The 18,347-nt window shown below is 43.5% G+C and overlaps 1 protein-coding gene across 2 annotated transcripts in view; it reads right to left on the bottom strand.

Moving 5' to 3' along the window:
- Positions 1–8,232: 8,232 nt before the first annotated feature.
- LOC103181940 (ephrin-A2) overlaps positions 8,233–18,347 on the bottom strand; it is a 105,344-nt gene continuing 95,229 nt past the window's right edge. Inside the window, exons 3-5 of one of the 2 annotated variants that reach the window (XM_007898740.1) lie at positions 14,933–14,998; positions 13,557–13,628; positions 8,233–8,922 (exon numbers count right to left, since the gene is read on the bottom strand). In XM_007898740.1, the coding sequence (XP_007896931.1) occupies positions 8,813–8,922; positions 13,557–13,628; positions 14,933–14,998 (248 nt within the window). In that variant the 3' untranslated portion in view covers positions 8,233–8,812. The remainder of the gene's footprint in view (positions 8,923–13,556; positions 13,629–14,932; positions 14,999–18,347) is intronic. The other variant, XM_042342701.1, reaches the window with a different exon arrangement.

Raw genomic sequence — 18,347 nt, 5'->3', positions numbered from 1 at the left:
GACTACATTTGCTTACGAATACGCTAGTCACTACATTTCACAGTAAAATGGAACATCTTGGAGGGATAAGGCGCTATATCAAATGCAAGGATCATTACTATTGTTATGGATCAGAGGTTACTGGGTCTAACCAGAAGCGAGAGAATGAAACATTTCTCAGTGATAGCCACTCCCAGTCACTTTAACAAATACGATTAGGTTAGAACATCGGTCATGTGCTACTTCTGCTGGCAAACTGCGTCAGTAGAACTTGTGCATTAATATACAACGCACAGGAGTTTGGAACTCAGAGCAAAGGTCATGTGTCTGCTCCTCAGTGTTAATTCAAATTCATTTATTAAAACCTATTCATTTTGTTTGAACCCAAGACCAAAGCAGTCTGTCTCCCAGTGACTGCCTGGGATGTTATCCTCTGATTGCCTGGTCGAGCGCTGCTTGGAATAACTTCATGTTAAATTCTTCAAGACCTTGTCACCACGCTGACAGTTTGTGTCCGATCCCTCCCGCTACTTCAGAGCATTTCCCCTGGCCATGCGGCCGTGAACCGTGGTTCCAAAAACCATGGCAGTCACAACACTTTACAGCAACAACAACAACTTGCATTTATATAGCGCCCCTCACAACAGGGTAGCGTCCCAGAGCCCTTGACATTGGCGGAGCCCGTCACCGAGCTGAGGGGAGGTGACCGTTAGCAAGGTCGAAGAGGAAGGAGCGACTTGAAGATGGGGAAGGAGGGGGGGGGTGGGGGGCGCGAGGTGGAGGGATAGAGCGCTCTAGAGTTTCGGGACGTTGTGGATGAAAGCACGGCCACCATTGGTGGAACGGAGGGCACGAAGGAGGCTGGAGCCTGTCGAGCGGAGGTGATGGGTAGCGGGTTGGGGAGTAAGCAGGTAGGGACGTGCCAGGACACGAAGGGATTTGAAGACCCCTTTACAGCAACTGCTGTTAAGTGCTCTGAGACGCTACCCTGCTATATAAGTACAGGTTGTTGTTGTTGCTGCTGTAAAGCCACTCTCGCGATGTGAACGGCAGCATGTCGACCGCAAAGATTGTTATTTTTATTTTTTTTCATTAAAAAAAAGCTCCCTGTGTCTTTTCGCCAAGGCTTGCTCCCACATTCCCACTCCCCTGTGCGTCAGGCTTTCTGTCTGCTTTCGGAGAAGACTGTTTCTCTGTGCTGCCCTAATGAAAATAATTGCTCTCATTTTCAGTCATTTTCATCCGTACGAGCGAGTCGGTGGCAGGAGCCATTGTGCTGACTTTTCCCTATTCTGTGGAGAGAGAGAGAAAGAAATCACATCATAATCCTCTTGTGAAGATTGTGTACGACTGAGAGGTTGGCGATTAAGGTCAGTTATAGCCAAATGCGGAGAGAGAGAAAGTGAACAAGTCACCTCTAAGAGACGTTTCATTCGGTTAAGTAGCAAGATAATTTCCCTCCAATCTCTCTCCTCCCCTTATCTTTTCCCCGATGGCAATATTTGCCGAATACGGTTCCATAAAGCCAGACTCCCCTCACTACCAAGTGAGCATCCTTGATGTGTGTGTATATGTGTGTGTGTGCGCGTGAACCTGGACCGTGAGAGTCTTGGGGGGGGGGGAAGGAGTCTATGTGTGTATGTGAGGGGGGGGAAATAACAGTAAGACTTGCTTATTAAATAAATAAAAATAAAAACACGATGAGAATAATTTGGTCGCTCAATCCACAACTGTTTGTGGGACCCACTGTGTGCAATTGGCTGCCCCAAAAATTTCACCCACAAAATTTACAGTCGATTCATTTTATAGTATATCCTGTGAAACGCTTTGAGACGTTTCAAAGACGTGATAAGGCGCTGTATCAAATGCAAGAATTATTATTCTTGTCCACTTTACACTTTTTCCAGTAAGAGTCTCTGAATAGCGATAGGGATCTACTTTTCCCTCTCCCTCTCCCAGTGTCTTGGCCTCAGTTCATGTTCCTTGAAAACCTGTTCCAGCTGCTGATTATCCTCTGTCTGTCTGCCTCCTCCACTCTGCTACTCTTTTCAACCTCGGTGATGCCTTGAGGCGATGGGCTGTGACTCTTCACCCAGATTTCTTCATAAAAATCTAATGGCAAAGCCAGACTATGTTAAAGTGCAGTACAAACCCAGAAATGCAAACTCGCTGTATGATGATCGCTTAATTATGATATTTTTAGCTCTGTCCTTTGGATTATTGTGGACGGTGACGAGGCATATCTGAGGGAAGGAAAGGCAATTTACTAGCCACAGTGTTCCAAGACGCTACGTCTTATTATTATTATTAAAGCATCTCTTACAATTACTACATTTAAAAGACCACTGATGCCCACTTACACTTTAATAAAGTCTGTATTCTGCAGATGCCAAGATAGTTTTATGCTGCCGTGCTGTAAACCTGGTGAGTATTTATGTGCTGTGACTTTACATCATCTTCTACGTGTTCTCTGTACTCTTAGCTCCGATATAAATGTTTAAAGTGACCTTTGCTCATTTACATCTGAGATAATCTTGTCTTAAACAGGATGGCCCGCTGTGGATGCGATGTATTGTTGTAACAAATCTAATTGTGGGTGGAATCTGCTTACATCAACTTGTAAATTAGCATGTCGTACATTTTGATGTTGTTGCCCACAGTTTCGCTGAGTCAGTCTTTCATGGGATCATTAGGAACTTACAACTCTCTCTCTCTCTCTCTCCCTCTGAGAGGTTAAGATATTTTCCCACTAACACTGCACAAGAAATTCTAAGCTCTCGGTTTGTAAAGATTTTGGCTCACGCATCGATGTAGTGAAATAACAAACCCACTTGATCTCAAGAGCAACTTCATTACAATCGGATCAGCCACGTACTGGCAGCCTCCGAATTGATCAACTTTAAGGGCAGTTTCGTAGTTTGATTGACAATGGCTCAAACCCATTTTGTGCGGGAACCTTACAGCTATCAGAAAGGGGGCAGTGTTTTCACACATCCACCTGCCACTCCCAAATTTAATGCAAAACAACCTGTTTTTGTATGTTCAACATGCTGGCGTAACCAGAGATAAATAATATGCTCCTTACAGATATCCAGCAATCACTTCTTCTGCCTGAACAATCCAATCAATAGCATCTGGAGGTGTTGAATTACATAGAGCACTACAGAACGAGAACAGACTATTTGGCCCAATCTGTGTCTGTGTTTATATTCCATATGAGCCTCACTCCCTATTGCCCTCTCCTATACCCCTCTATTCCCTCCTCCCTTCGTGTCTCTGAACAATGTGACAAGGGGCAATATCAAATGCAAGGATTATTATTGTTGTTATGTATGCATTCTGTCTCCTTTCAAACATGTTGACGCTTTCTGCTTTAACCCCAGCTTCCCGACAAAGAGTTCCGCATTCTTAACGCCCTCTGCATAAAGAAGTTCCTCCCAAACTCCTTTTTTATTTAGATTTGCTACGGGCTATCTTATAGTTATGCCCCCCCTTTTTCTGGAACTCACCTACAAGTAGAAGTAATAACTTCATTGAAGTTACAGTCAAACATCGAGTCCAGTTATTTAGGTGTTTGGGCATATTGTTCCCACCCCCATTAAACCTGACTTCAAACATTTTTATTCCATGATTTATTTTCCTTTTGAATTCTGTTTTGCGAACACTTTCTCAGTATTAAATCAAGATTTCCATCTCTCTTCCCCCTCCCGCCCGCCTGCCCCATACATGCAGATGTCTGGATCAATGCAATCCATCTCAGAGGTGAGAAAATAAAACTAGATCTTACAAAACGGAAGAATAGTGCGATAAATATTAAGGAAGCTTAAATCGTTTTCAGACAATGTATGGAAATGCTGTTCAGAAACAATATAAACCGTAATTTACTCCAGGGTTTAAGAAGTTACAAACCAGGATATTTAATGACTCTATAAAACTCAATCAGGCTATTCTGAAAGCACCGTGTTAAGCGAAGAGATTTCATGCAGCGTAAATATTATTTAATATCGATACAATATCGGCAGCTATAAAAGTTTATTGATATTTTATTACATCAACAACTATTTACAATGAATACAGTAAAACTTTCCTTGGAGAGAGTTCAGTCACACTGTAAGAAAGCATTTTACAGTAATCCAACAGTCTGAATGTAAATGCAAATGCCTTTCACACTGTTGTTATTTATACATTCAGAGTAAGAAACACATTGCAGTTCACTGAATATAAACTTTGATAAGATCACATCCCACCAAAGGTCCTTTTTTTTAATCATGTACAAAACCATTTTCCTGTTTGTGGTGGTGTTATCCAGAAGGTTAATTGTGTAAGATCAAATTCAATTTAATGTACTTTATACATTCAAACCCCAATGGCGTGACAGGCCGTGGGAGAAGGCATAGGTCCCAACAGGAGTGGACCTGACTTTGATGTAGCCTTGGAGACTCGGGATTTTATAACAATGAGAGTCAAACAACTTAGATCACAAGATTATGGTAAATTGGCAGGATGTCAGAACAGGAACACGTGTAAAATACGCCGCAGTTTCACATTAACCCTTCCCGCATGCTCGTTCCCAACAATTTCTCCCCTCCTCTCTGAAAGGTGCCTGCTCTTGTTTGGGTACAGATCACGGGCAATGAACGACTTCTGTGTTTGTTGAGGATGGGGAAGGCAGAGAGACAGGACATCACAGGCAAGCTCCAGGGTCCGAATGTACACTTGCCAATTGCGAGGGGAGGTCATTGGGTGATGATTAGAGCGTGACTCTTAACTGCCAGCCCACAGCCACTGAGGCAAAGTGTAACCCTTCTATTGCTGTCCTGACTGAGATCAGGTACCATCTAATCCAAGCTCTGAAATTGCAGATGGTTTTTAGGCCATGAGACCGTTTTGGTTTATGATTTCAGATTGGTGAAAATATTCTTAAATTCAGTCCCGATTTGTAAGCTGGTTTTCCACAATTCTCAAAAGGAAACACAGCTTCCAAATTAAGACTGACATTGATGAATCTGATTCAGATACTCTTAAGCTTGGCGATGGGTTTCCGCACACGTGTCAGACACCCAGCTGACCACAGGAGAGAAAAATAGAGAACTGCATCAGTCGGGAAGGTTTAGTGTTGTGGTCAGCTGCTGAATTTGTGCTGGATTGAGTGGGCAACGTAAAATCCATTATTTAAATCTCTCTGTTATTGACTGGTTGGTTGGTTGATTGATTGATTGATTGATTGATTGATTGGTTGGTTGGTTGATTGATTGACTGAATTACATTCTCTGTTAATTTATCACCACTGAGTTCATTGTGTATTTAGATCTCTGATAACTGCCAATCACATTGTACATTGGACAAACTGAATCAACAAATGATTACACAGAACCATCATTCCAAATACCCCAGCTTATCATTGGAACTCTATACACAAAACCAAACTTTTAGCTGCTGATTGTAAGACGAACCAAAACTGCCTTGTCTTGAGCAGCCGACAATGAATTGCGGATGATAAGAAGGGTCTGTTTCCCTCATTCCCCCCCTCCTCTTAATAAATGATCAACTCTGTGAGCTCGCTGGAAAGCAAGCAACCAGACTGCTAGCTGGCTTGAGCTCTATGTGCTTATGTCTTAGTGGATGTGATGCTTTCACCTCAGTCAGGAGGGAGATGGAGCCGAGGAGGTTTGGATGGCAGGGATCTTACACACCTTTGTGAAAGCATTTTGCAACATTACTGTGTGGGTCAGTGGATCACCAAATCCCACAGACCAAGAAGGTCCAAGATTTGAAATCTTGTCTGTTAGCTGATAGGGGATGAGTAATGAAGGACACTAATGGGGTATCATAGTCTCCAGGGTCCTTGCTACTAATTACTCCTGAGCGAGCTCTGCAGGAAGCTGTGTGCGCGGCTGTTGACATGAAGTCTGAACAAGACTGGGTTTGGTTGCGATGCCCCCTCACCTGCCGACACAAGCTGTCAAGCTTTGCGGGTGAAGAACAGCCATTTGGGTGAGGTTGCAGCACAAGTCAACGCCTTCTGAACCGTGGAGAAACCAGAGAAAAGAAATCATGCGCAGCCTGAGGACTCAGCTATTTCGGGAAAAAAATGTCTAATGTTTTCACAATATTTAATGCTTCACTTTATAGTCTATTATTTTATCACCTGGAAACGTGAGAGTGAGGTGTCAGCCTGGCTCAGGTGGTAGCACTCTAGTCTCTTGAGTTAGAAGACTGTAGGTTCAAGCCCCATGTCAGGACTTTGAGCTCCTAGTCTAGGCTGACACTCGATAGCATTGTCGGAAGTGCCATCCTTCAGATGAGAGACATTAATCCAAGGGCCTGCCTGCCTGTTCAGGTGGGTGTTAAAGATCCTGTGGTGCTATTCAAAAAGAGAAGGGAATTTCTCTCTCCCAGCGTTCTGCCCAACAATCCCCCAAATAAAGTTGGTCATTCACTTCACCGCTGTTTGTGGGTCATTGCTGTCTGCAATTAGGCCTCTGCGTTCGCCTACAAACATACAGTCTTTGCGCTTTGCAAAATGTCCTGTGAAGTGCTTTTAGCACATCCTCCCGATGTGCAAAGCGCTACAGCAAACGTAAGGATTATTGTTCTATTCTTTCTCTTTTCCCGTGTCCTGCCCGTTTCTGCCATTTTTACTGATTAAAAAATACGATGATCTGGGCTTTCCACTAGGTCGGTTGGATGGAGTTTGGGAGCGAGATGGGAGCACAGGTGGAAATCACCCAAATAGCATCAGATGAAGAGAAATGTACAGACTTGGATTAATACACCAAAAACATAAACTATTGGTCCAGTCCCATTGTGTAGCTGTTACACTCAGTACAATATTTACATTGTTCAATGATCATTTCTTTTTAAGCATGTAAATACTTCTTATAATTATATATTTATCTCAGTTGTCAGATTGGGATACACGGTACCCATTTTATTGACCGGACTCCTGTGCCTTTTGCTATTGTGAATCTCGATGACTCCAGTTCCGGTCTAGTGAGTGTAAAGTGGACTGCTGTTAGACCACCCTGCACAGAGTGTGGGCGAGCAAATGCCTCATTGCTTCAGAAACACCTTTAATTGTTCTGGTGAGACAGAATCAATAAGATTCTCATTGCAATGAGTGTTCGCATAACTTCCAAATTACCAGCGATGGCCCCAAGTGTTTCGAATTTTATCGATTAAGTCTATAAACCTGCACAGATGTCGTTGTGCAGAACAGGCTTTAATTCAATGACCGGGTCCCAGCCAGGAATCAGATGGTCTTGATAGGATCCTATAAACTGGAGTACCATAGCACATTGGTTAGCGCTCTTGCCTCGCAAGCGAGAGGACCTGGGTTCGATTCCCAGATGGGCCGAAACCTTAAGCAAGTTTTCTGACTCCACAAACCTGTGATTTCCTACCAGTAAGTAGGAACCCGATTGTTACTCGATTGGCAGATCGCTTTCTAGGGGTAATAATCCCTCCAATAATAATTTGGTCACTCAATCCACGACTGTTTGTGGGGCAGTGGTATGCGCAATTGGGTGCTGGGTTTGGCCTACAAAATATGCAGTCAATTCACTTTACAATGTATTCTGTGAAGCGCTTTGAGACATCTCAATGATGTGATAAGGCGCTATGTCAAATGCAAGAGTTATTATATAACATACACACACACACACTCCTGTGTTTTGTATTCTACAGGTTATACTGCAGGTTACAACGCAGGGAAAACCCCATTCATAAAACCCTTGCTTTAAGTTAATCAGCAAAGGAAAAGGGTGGTGAAATGGATTAGACGCTAACTTTGTACCCCTGGGACCTGGGTTGAAATGTAACCCATACTTGATATGATGAAAGTCTCTGACTGAGGGGGGGGAGTTCCATGTGAAATGAGTCTTGACCTGATTTTTTAGGCAACTTGGGCTCAATGCTCTAATTAGCACCAAATTGGCAATTTCACTTAGCGATTTCTCACCTTTTGTTTGTCTGAATCCATAACTCCGCGACTTTAAACCCAACCCCATTAAACCTCTGTGTTATTCGGATGCAGGGCATGAGTACGCAAGTGTGTCAGAACCAGAGTCAGAGGAACATGTACGTGGGATCTCATAGAAAAGCAAACCCCCTTGTGATCTGGGCTGGGCTATGTTACTGTATTAACCTTCACAAAGCATTTGCCTTCAAACCCAAACTGAAAATGCAGTATTAAAGCACCCCACCCCACCCGCCCCCCAACCCCCCCCACTCCCACCCCTCGCCCTCCCCAGACCCCATTCGGATTGAGACTAGATATATGCCATCTTTCATGAATGAAGCCATCGGCCTTTGCTGGAGAATTTTCAAACCCAGGCGTTTTTGTGAAACAATCAAAAGGCAAACGAAACATAAAACCCTAAGTAGCAAAGAAATGAGTCGGTTTTGTGGCAAATCAGCATGGTATTAACATGATGAGCAGTGCTGAAAGGACCATGGATGATCGAATTCTCCCAAAGGCATCTCCGTTTTTCCCGTCTTGAGTCCTGACCTATTGGTGGAATGAATAATTGCACCAACATAGATTCCATTTGAGGAACGTTTATCTGCAAAAAAACCTCCGCGGAGATATCTGATGCTATTTTTTTTGTACTTTATATCAAGCCTCGGTGGCCCAGGGCAGAACTTCACAAGAAAATGAGAAATTCCCTTCTCGGAAAGCATTAATGGATCACATCTGTTCCTCAAATGATTTGTGTTAACGGCAACGCCTCTCAGAAAATGGGGTCTCTTCTGTTCTGACCCAAGTCACTCACGTGTGCCGTCTACACTTTGGTTCAAGTCCTTTACACAGAAATCGCCTGTGTTTCGAGTGCTATGACGTGAGCAGGGTCAGGAGGAATGCTGTGGCTAAGATCAGCCAGGACATCCTTAAGGTCGTCATGCCATCGTGATATGGCTCTGGAGATTCATATATAGAATCGTCTGCGAAAGAAAAAAAACACAACACAAATAAGCATCTGCAAGGTCTTTCTTCCTTTCTGTTTTGCTCATTTTTCTAGCAAACCCTGATTAAAAAAAAAAGGCATCTGATTGACGGCAGAAATGATGCTTAACGTAATGTTAGTCGTTCGCTCGCTTTTAAAAAAAACAGTCAGCTCTACACGCTCTGTGACGGGGGGATGGCGGGGAGGGGATTCTGGAAGGATGAGATCAAATGGGGCCAAAGGTCTTTATATGAACCTCTCTTGTGTCCCTGTCAGAGTTGAGGTTGTGCTGGAAGGGCACAACTGTAATGAGTATGGCTGGGTGGATCTCTACTTGTCTGCCCCAGTTGCTCTGAGACATTACGCTGTTCCTTTAAACGTTAAATAACGTGTTTGTCTTTGTTTGGGAATATCTGGCATGGTTTGGGCTGAATTTTACCAAACGGAACAGATTAACGATAATAATAATAATAATAGTAATGATCATTGAATTTGATAGAAAGCCTTGTCACGTCTTCGAGACGTCTCAAAGCGCTTCAAAGAATGTACTGTAAAGTGAATTGACTGTATATTTTATGAGCAGTCACAAATTGTGAATTGACTGTTTATTTTGTATATCTTATATTTAACAGAAGTTAAATGTTATTAAATAATATGAAATATTTTTAAACTCAACATCTGGCGTTTAGAGCACAGCAGAAGCCTCACTCACCGAACCATTCACGAAAAGCTAAACGTTTCGAAAGCACTTCACAAAACATAATTGAATAAGAGCTATGGTTATGGTGAGGGAATGTTGTTAAATATGCAAAGGCAGTAGCTAATCTGTACCCAGAAACATCCTATTGAACATGAGATGAATAGACAATTAATTTGAATTTGCGTAAATTCGGATTGGGGACAGAATACAAACCAGCATAATCTGGAGAAAAACTCTAGGCGTGTTTATTTTGAAATTTCAAAGCCCTTTTTAATCCACTGGAATCACTGAACTGAAAATTAACACAATCAAAAAATGGGATGATAATCTGAAAGTAAATGATAAAATTTTAAATGGTACAGAATGTTGTTATGTAGGCACACCGCAGCAGCTAATTAGTAATGGCTATGTTTAACACTTATATTTTCCCCAATTCCCTGCTGAATTGAATGTTGCTCATGGTTTACAATGAGTTGACTGAGCGGTTAATGCCGTGACTCACATTGGCCTATTGCCAATAGCTCACTGTGCCAATAGCCCACGCAGCCAGCTGTGAAACCCGTGCCAGCTTGTGTTTGGTTGGCCTGGCTGGCATTCCTTGCTTTCCTCTCTGTGCGGACCTTTCCCAGCTGAGATGGGTGGCGGTGGGTGAGGGGGGCAGCTCCAGGGCTAATGCCAGCATCAAACTCGGGTCTGTGGGATTAGCCACTGCATCTGCCAACCAAACCTGGCATCGCGCCTGCCAGGAGAAGCTGCATCTCTGCCAGCGGGTGGCTACTCTGCCATTGTACCGCTCTTTGGTGCCAACGGACCCTGATGTTGTACGGACAACAGCAGCCGCCCACAGGGAGACATGAAGACATGACATTGTTGAGGTGGAACCAAATTAGATTCACTGGCACCAATGCCAAGCGTTGTCCAAGGCTATCCCACACCCAGCAAAGCACTGATCTCAGCTCCTCACTAAAGAAAAGAGAGTTATTGCTGAGGCAGTGGGTAGTGGGTGTTTACAGCCCTCGCCCCTCCTATTGTTCTGATGTGACGATAGGGGAGGTGAGTGCCTTGTCTTTCCTGAAACGCCCTCCCTGACCTTCAGCACAAATACAAGACAGGGATCAATAATAATAATAATCTTTGCCATTATACGTCTTCGAGACGTCTCAAAGTGCTTCACGGAATATACTGTAAAGTGAATTGACTATGTATTTTGTGGATGAAACGCGGCAGCCAATTGCGCACAGCAGCGTCCCCACAAACAGTCGTGGATTGAGTGACCAAATTATTATTATTATTATTTTTTAAAGGGATTATACTGTAAAGTGCAGTGACTGTGTATATTGTGGGCAAAAAACACATACAGCCAATTGCGCACAGGATCAGTCGCCTCCCCTAATGGCACAGTGTGAAATGGAATCAGTTTCATTGGGAAACGGGCTTTGAGCTGATTGAAGGTCAGCCTACGGCGCATGCAATAATCGGCTCAACCCCGTCTACCAACCCGCAGCCCACTCAATCACCCACTGTAGTCTCATTATACAACAGAAGTTAAATGTTATTTAAAATGTCACTCGTTATTAATAACCCTCTATGAATGCTTAACCGGTGAGTAAATTAGTGCCAGCCAGATTCTGCTGTTCATAAGATATCATTAAGCGAGACTTCAGGAACAGTCTGCGGTACAGTATATATTAAGAGATTAGTCCCCGATGCAGGTCACAATTATATTAAGATTAGCATTCAAAGTGTTTATATTTGTTTTTGCTTTGTTTTTGATCCCAAATTTTAAGGTGAAAACAAAACTGAAATGCGCTGAGAATGAAGGCTAATTTTCCCGCGTGAAAATTCCTGCCTACAAACCCTTTGCCAGCTCAGATCTTTCCCTCAGTTTTTATTGTGTTCCGAGCACGAGTTATTGTGGACCTAAGCAGTGTGTTTCAATAGCTAACCTGGTAAAGCGTAAAGCTAAGGCCACTCGGGCCCCATTCCCCAGTCTGTGCTGGGTTACCTGGCCTTAGCCTGGGAAAGAGATGGGGCTACAATTGTCCTCATTTGGCTTGAGGAGAGGGTAAAAAATATCAGCTAGGGTTCCCGTTCCCAATCTAGACCTTGAGCCCTGTTGGAAAGTGCACATGTTTGGATAGCGCGTGGGGTCGATGTCCCCCCCAGTGGTTCAAGTGACCTGCCAACATTCACGGGACTCAAACACTAAGAATAACACAAGGCCCCTGCGTAAATTAATGATGGACGCTCTGGTGGCAGGAATGAATGATTTATGTTCAAGGTGGTCTCACCGCACAGTATGTAACACTGATGCACATCAGCACACTCAGCGATGCTCCACAGTGTTCTATCTACCTTCTCTCAACCCCGGACCTGCCCCATGGGGAAATTTACACCGAAACGTGAGGCCTGTGAATTCTAGGGCAGGTAAGTACCACCACTGCTTTCTTATCAGCTGAAGAAAAGGAACATCTTGAGATCTGGAAGCACAAACGCGTCACTGAATGTACAAGACGCATCTGGCCTACTTGGGACCAGCGTGAACCAACTCTGAAACGCAGGAGCCTCTGCATGCAATGCTGCTGCCACATGAGAAATGCATTATACTCAGCGTCGCTGCACAGAAATGGAACGTTCCTCTCTGTTAGTCAGCGAGAGGCGTCAATAATTGATGCTACACGAGAAAGTGTTACACGAAGGACGATACAAGTCAATTATTCCATTAAATTTCGAGGAACTGGTTGTTGCAAAACGTTGAATGTTATAAGAATTTGTAGACGCAAACGTTTACAAATTAACCAGATGCAAAAAAAAAAGGCCGTTGAATTGATTTGGGTGCTTCAAGCACAATGCATTTAATTCCTTGTGAGGTGCACGACTACACTATTCTTTCTCACCGCTTTTCCCTAATGGACATACTGTATATTTTGTGGCCGAAATGTGGCAGCCGATTGCGCACAGCAGTGTCCCACGAACAGTCGTAGATTGAGTGGCCACATTTTTTGGGGGGAGGGATTATTATTTTATTGTAACTCACAGGTTCCAAGGAGATGGGGAGAAAGGGCTTCACCCCTAAGATTAAACCATCGCAAGCAGTAGATTGGCAGCTGAGGCATTCATCCTTTAACACTCATCTAGTGAGAGACGGCCTTCAAATAACTCTTGACCCCGTTCAAAAAATTTTTTTGTCTCCCAGCTAACAGAGCTGGGTCACACAGCACAAACATTGAACCACAAGGACAAGGTCAGTGGATTCTTAATGGGAAAAGAAATGATTAAAAGAAAAAGGAACATCCAGACAAAAATAATTACATTACGATAAAAATTGGACATCTTTCAATTCTAATAGCTGCCAGACTGCCTTTACAATAGCAGATAATAGAGATGGGCCGGTCGGTGAGTGACACTTATTGCACTCTGTCTGAAATGCAGAAAAGGCTGAAAGCACATTCAGGACTATTAGCACTAAGTTGTTTTCAAAGCCAACATTTTTTTTGAGGGGAGGGGAGACAATTTATGTCTCCAAATCCCCCCACCCCACCCCGACCACCACCATTCATTCAATCAAATTGTTTTGTTTTAGATTTGCATTCCTTCACTCCCCTCCGCCAAATTTCCCCCTTCCCCCACCGTTCGAACCCACGCTCGGAAGCACTTTCACTGAATCAGGCAAGGATCCGGGCTGGGACTTTCGTTATCACTTGCTGTGTTACTGAGGTGCTGTGTGTAAAACAGCAACCGAGGCAGCCTCTTTCTGATCATTTCTTTCAAGCACTCTGTAATTTACATCCCCCAAGATTAAAGGTGGAATTGAGTGCAAGTTACGTACAGTTTTCAATAACTCTGGGTGCAATGTGAGAAGAGACAGACCAAGGGAAAGCAGGAACAGAAGATGGGTTGACAGAGAGACAAGGGACTGTGATATTACTGACCTGATGCTTCTACTGAACTGTTGCTTACATCGAAATCACCTTCATTCACCCCTACTGCTTCCATACAACTGTCTATGACAGAAATAGACACAGTAGCTACATGTCAGTGTGAGGGTGATTTTCAAAGCATAGGGTTAGTGAGCAAAAAAAAAGGAATCAAATGTAAAGTCCCTTTTTTCAGAAAACATTAAATATGTTAAGGGAAAAGGTCCTGAAATACTGACCAATGCTGCATCAGGGATCACTTTCTCAACAGATACCCCCTTTTAATAAGGTTCTAGGTTTGGCTTTAGTGTTGAAATTTAACGCCCATCAAACTGCAATACACAACAATGCCCCTCAGATTCTACCCAGACCGTTGTGTCTGTGCTAACTCAATGAAAGAGCTCTCCTTTTAGTCCCTTAAACTCCTAGAATCCCAAAGTCCCTAAAAAAACCTTTAACACAACAGATTGGAGCAACTACTGTGCTCATCCTTTGGAGTCTGACCCCTGCCTTCTTCCCCATCTAATATTAATCTAGTTCAAAATACCCATTGCTCATTTAGAGGTCTAAATCTAGATTCTACGATTCCTCAGTTCCAGTAATTTGTCTCCCCCCCTTACAGATGGATTAGCCCTCTCATGCCTATGCTCATCTCACCTGGAGCTCTCATCAATGGCTTCTGCGGCTAACTTACCCTTTGAGTTTCTGTATCACCTGCCCATCAAGGGGCTAGTTTTTCCCTCATTAAAGCAATTCTCCCTCGGGGACATGCCCAATAATGGCTTCCTAATCATGAACACTCTGCCCACTTTTATCCGATTCATTAAATATCTGTCTTTAAAAAAGCCAGAATCTAAAATGTAAAAAGTTCTGACCAAACTCACTAAACCCACCTTGAGCCAGGCACCTCCCTTTCCTGATCTAATCCCTTTACATTTTCCTACTCTGCACCATCTCCCATCCATCCTTTTCCACAACTGGATGACAGTGAAGTTCATCGGTTATTTTCTCAGGGAATTGGTTAAGGCTGCCCTTCTGGATCAGGGAGCTAGTTCATCCCAGTTTAATCTCCTCCAACTCCCAACCCACCCACTTAACCAGGAAGGAAACCTAAAACAATGCCTTTGCAAAGCAGAGGCATTAGAACCAAGGGCAAATGAGAATGTTCTTCGTGCACTGGTTGTGGCAGCCTTAATATTAAGATACATCGGCAAAGATGAAAAAAGTGGCAGAAAATGTGAGTAGGATAGTGAGGGAGAAGTGCATTAGAGCAATGATTATCTTAGCGTTTTACTGAGGTTTCACTTCATACATTTAGCGTCAGCCCTGACACAAGCTGAAAGGAACAATTCTCAACTATACATTTCAGGAAGGAGGCGTAAAGCACTTACTTGTTGGTCGAACGTATACTTTTAGCTTTAAGCATGGCTTCCCAATAATATTAGGGTGAGGTGATGCTGCAAAGATAATAAAAGATTGTCAGTGTGTCTCATAACCACATGTCACAAGGTTGCTTTCAGGAGCAGAAAAGCCTTGCTTTGTAGACATCACATTCCAGCCACCGTCTCTAAACCCGTTGCTTTTGCAATAGACATTTTGAAAGTAGTGTTTACTTACATTGAAGGGTATAAGACCAATTAGCTCTTTCTACCAAAAGTTTTGCAATACGTAGTGGAATTTTTCGAAAGGGAAATAGATAAAACATCTGCGATGTTAAATGAAAATTACAGGGATCGGGGAAAGAGAAAAATGTGGGATTAATAAAAAGGACGACTTGAAAAAGGTAGCAGAGACATGATGGGCCGAATGGCCTTCTGCATGTCGAAAAATTCTATTTTTCTGGAACAGTTCTTCCTGAATCTAGACTTATTTAGAAGAAATGGCAGTTCTCAAGCGCATTAATAATATAACATAACATAATATAACATGTAGGAACAGGAGTAGGCCATTTGGCACTTCGAGCCTGCCTCGCCATTCAATCATGGCTGATCTTCTAATCTAACTCCAGCTAATAACCTGACCCTGCCTTATCCCCATATCCCTTAATCCCTTTTGCAATAAGAAATCTATCTATCTCAGTCTTGAATTTGTTCCAAGGACTGAGCGTCAACAGCTCTTTGGGGTAGTGAGTTCCATACATTTACCACCCTTTGAGTGAAGAAGTTCTTCCTCAACTCAGTGCGAAAGGGCTGCCTCTGATTTTAAGGTTGTGATCCCTGGTTTTAGTTTCTCCAACCGGGGAAAACAATCTTCCACTATCTACTCTATCATTGCCCTGTGATGATCTTATAGTTTTCTATAAGATCCCCTCTAATTCTTCTATATTCTAGAAAATATAGGCCCAAATTGGTCAGCCTATCCTCGTAACTCAACCCCTTCATCCCTGGTACTAACCCAGTAAATCTACGCTGCACCCACTCCAAGGCAAGTACATCCTTCCTTAAATGAGGAGACCAAAACTTAATCTTATGGCATTTTTCCCCCCACCCCACCCTTTAAAGTTCTCGCTTTCTCTTCTGTAGGTGCTGACTCCACAGGCACCCAGCACCCCTCTGGCATGTTGCCAAAGTGACCGCCCTTTACATGGGAGCCCTCATAGTGAGTGTGACCAGAGAAACCTGATCACTTTGACACCGGCACCCAGTCAAAAGAGAAGAAGGGGAGTCGATGCACTTTGAAACGAGCTGAACGCTGGGTCTTTTCAGTATTGTATTATTCTTACCAGTTTGCAAATAGCCCTGAGGTTGAAAACCAACGCTGCTAGTTGTGAGAGCGACGAGTTTTACTTCTCAGGCCAATTGTTGGTTGGCTGTCAGGGAATAGTACCCAGGCTTATCGCCTCCTGTATCCCTTTTGGAAGCACCCATGTGAGGTATCAACATAACAGGGCCCCGTACAAGGAATAACTCAGACAAGATGCATTGAGGAGCCGGAGGGAAAAAAATAGGGGCAAACGGAAGCAAAACTACGGTGCATTTAGACACAGAGTTTACATAATGCCGCAGTCTTTAAAAAGGTCAAACAATAATGACCCCAGGATCCATTGAGATGCGATTTGACATTTACCATTCAAAGCAACGGTGCCTTGGTGTATGGCTGAAAAGGGTTAAAGCGTTTTGAAATTCTAAAGCGAGTTTGCCCAGATGTCAGTCTCTGGCTAAACCGTGTGCACTGGACCTCAACAGGGAAAAAGGGAAATGAACAAAGCGTGGCCAAGGAGCGCTCACCCAGTGAGACAAGATGAATTTAGCTTTTTGTCCTGCTCTCTTCTTTACAGTCAGCTGGGATGTCTGTAAGAGCAGGTCTGGTGATAGACACATTCTTTGTCTACAGATCTTTGTCTGGCCTTGGGATTCGGGACCAGAATGACAGGCAGATGAAATGCAGGTTCGTCTTACTGAATGGGGTTGAATGTCTTAAAGGTACATCACTCTGTGAGGACCGCGAGACACGGGTAACACAAAGCAATATATACGCTCCATTCTCTTGTCACCATGAGGTGCCCCTCTGGTGCGCACACACATAAACCTTATCGTGCCCTGTTTATGAGAATGTATGACAGAACCTTAAAAGATTATTGGCTTTTATTACGGATGGGCTGGAGCTCTCTGAGACCCTTCTCTGCGTGAATGGCGCTATGTAAACCCAAGTTGTTACTGATTAAAAAGGAGTCTGTTCAATCTTGTTTATTTCCCCCTTTCAGGAGTGTGAGCAGTTTCATCAATGATTGGGAGGATTATATGTCCTTGGAGGAATCTCGGCCTCCTGGAGGGATCTTTATGTTCATGAGCTGCCCATCAGGCACCAGTGCCACGGACATCGGATACAATCCTGATCAAAGCCATTGCTGCAAGATTCAGGGTCTCATTTAATCCGCCTCCAGGTTCATCTGCAGGATGCCTTTCAATTCCGATCAAGCACAAATCCAGATTAAGCCTCAATTAAGCACCTTAAGTGTCATCTTGGCTTTGAAGACCTGTTGCCATTAGATCATTATAGCACCCAATTCTGACAGCTGATGCTCAGATCACAGCAACAAGCAAGGGTTAAACATTTGCAGACCCGCAGAGATGTTCAGTGATAGTCTGCCCACAACTGTTGCAGTTTGTGCGCTAAATTACAGGTGAGGGAAGTGAAATGTCCTGTAATTAGCGTCTCCGTTAATGGTCCTTTCATTTTTACCTATTTTGTTCAGAAATTTTTCAAAGACGTAATTGTCTCTCGTTTTGGAGCTATACGTGTGACTTTGCTCTCTGTCTTATTACCTCTAATGCAACACTTCACATCAGGATATGTGACAGGTGCTGTTGTTCTCTTGGGAAGTGCCTGAGCCTGTCCTGTACCTGTCTTAGTGCTTCCCACAGCACATAGTTCCGAAGTTCTTAACTAAATTAATCCTTGCACTCGCCTGTAACATCAAAACATCTCAAAACACTTCACAGATAATTGCTGTCAAGTGCAGTTGTAAGTAAGCACAGCAGGCATTTGCGCCTAGTAAAGTTCCACAGATAGCCATCAAGTGAGTGGCCAATTTAATTGGAAAATTGTTGGCCAGAACCTTCCTTAATATCCAGAAGCTTCAATTATAGCTAAACTCAATAGATGGCACCTTTACCAATGCAGGGCTTCCCCTAAAGCACCAACAACAACTTGCATTTATATAGCGCCCTTCATATGGGGCTGTGTCTCGGAACGCTTAACAGTGGCGGAGCCTCACATCGAGTCGGGGGAGGGAAGAGGTGATCGTAAGCAGTGGTGGCCAACTTTGGTGGACCATCAATAATTGGTCCCCCAAACATTTGCATG

Source organism: Callorhinchus milii, unplaced genomic scaffold, assembly GCF_018977255.1.
Source record: "Callorhinchus milii isolate IMCB2004 unplaced genomic scaffold, IMCB_Cmil_1.0 Scaffold21, whole genome shotgun sequence".
Taxonomy (NCBI): Eukaryota; Metazoa; Chordata; class Chondrichthyes; order Chimaeriformes; family Callorhinchidae; genus Callorhinchus; species Callorhinchus milii.
The sequence above is the reverse complement of the archived record's forward strand: the minus strand, read 5'-3'. Positions and strand labels throughout refer to the sequence as shown.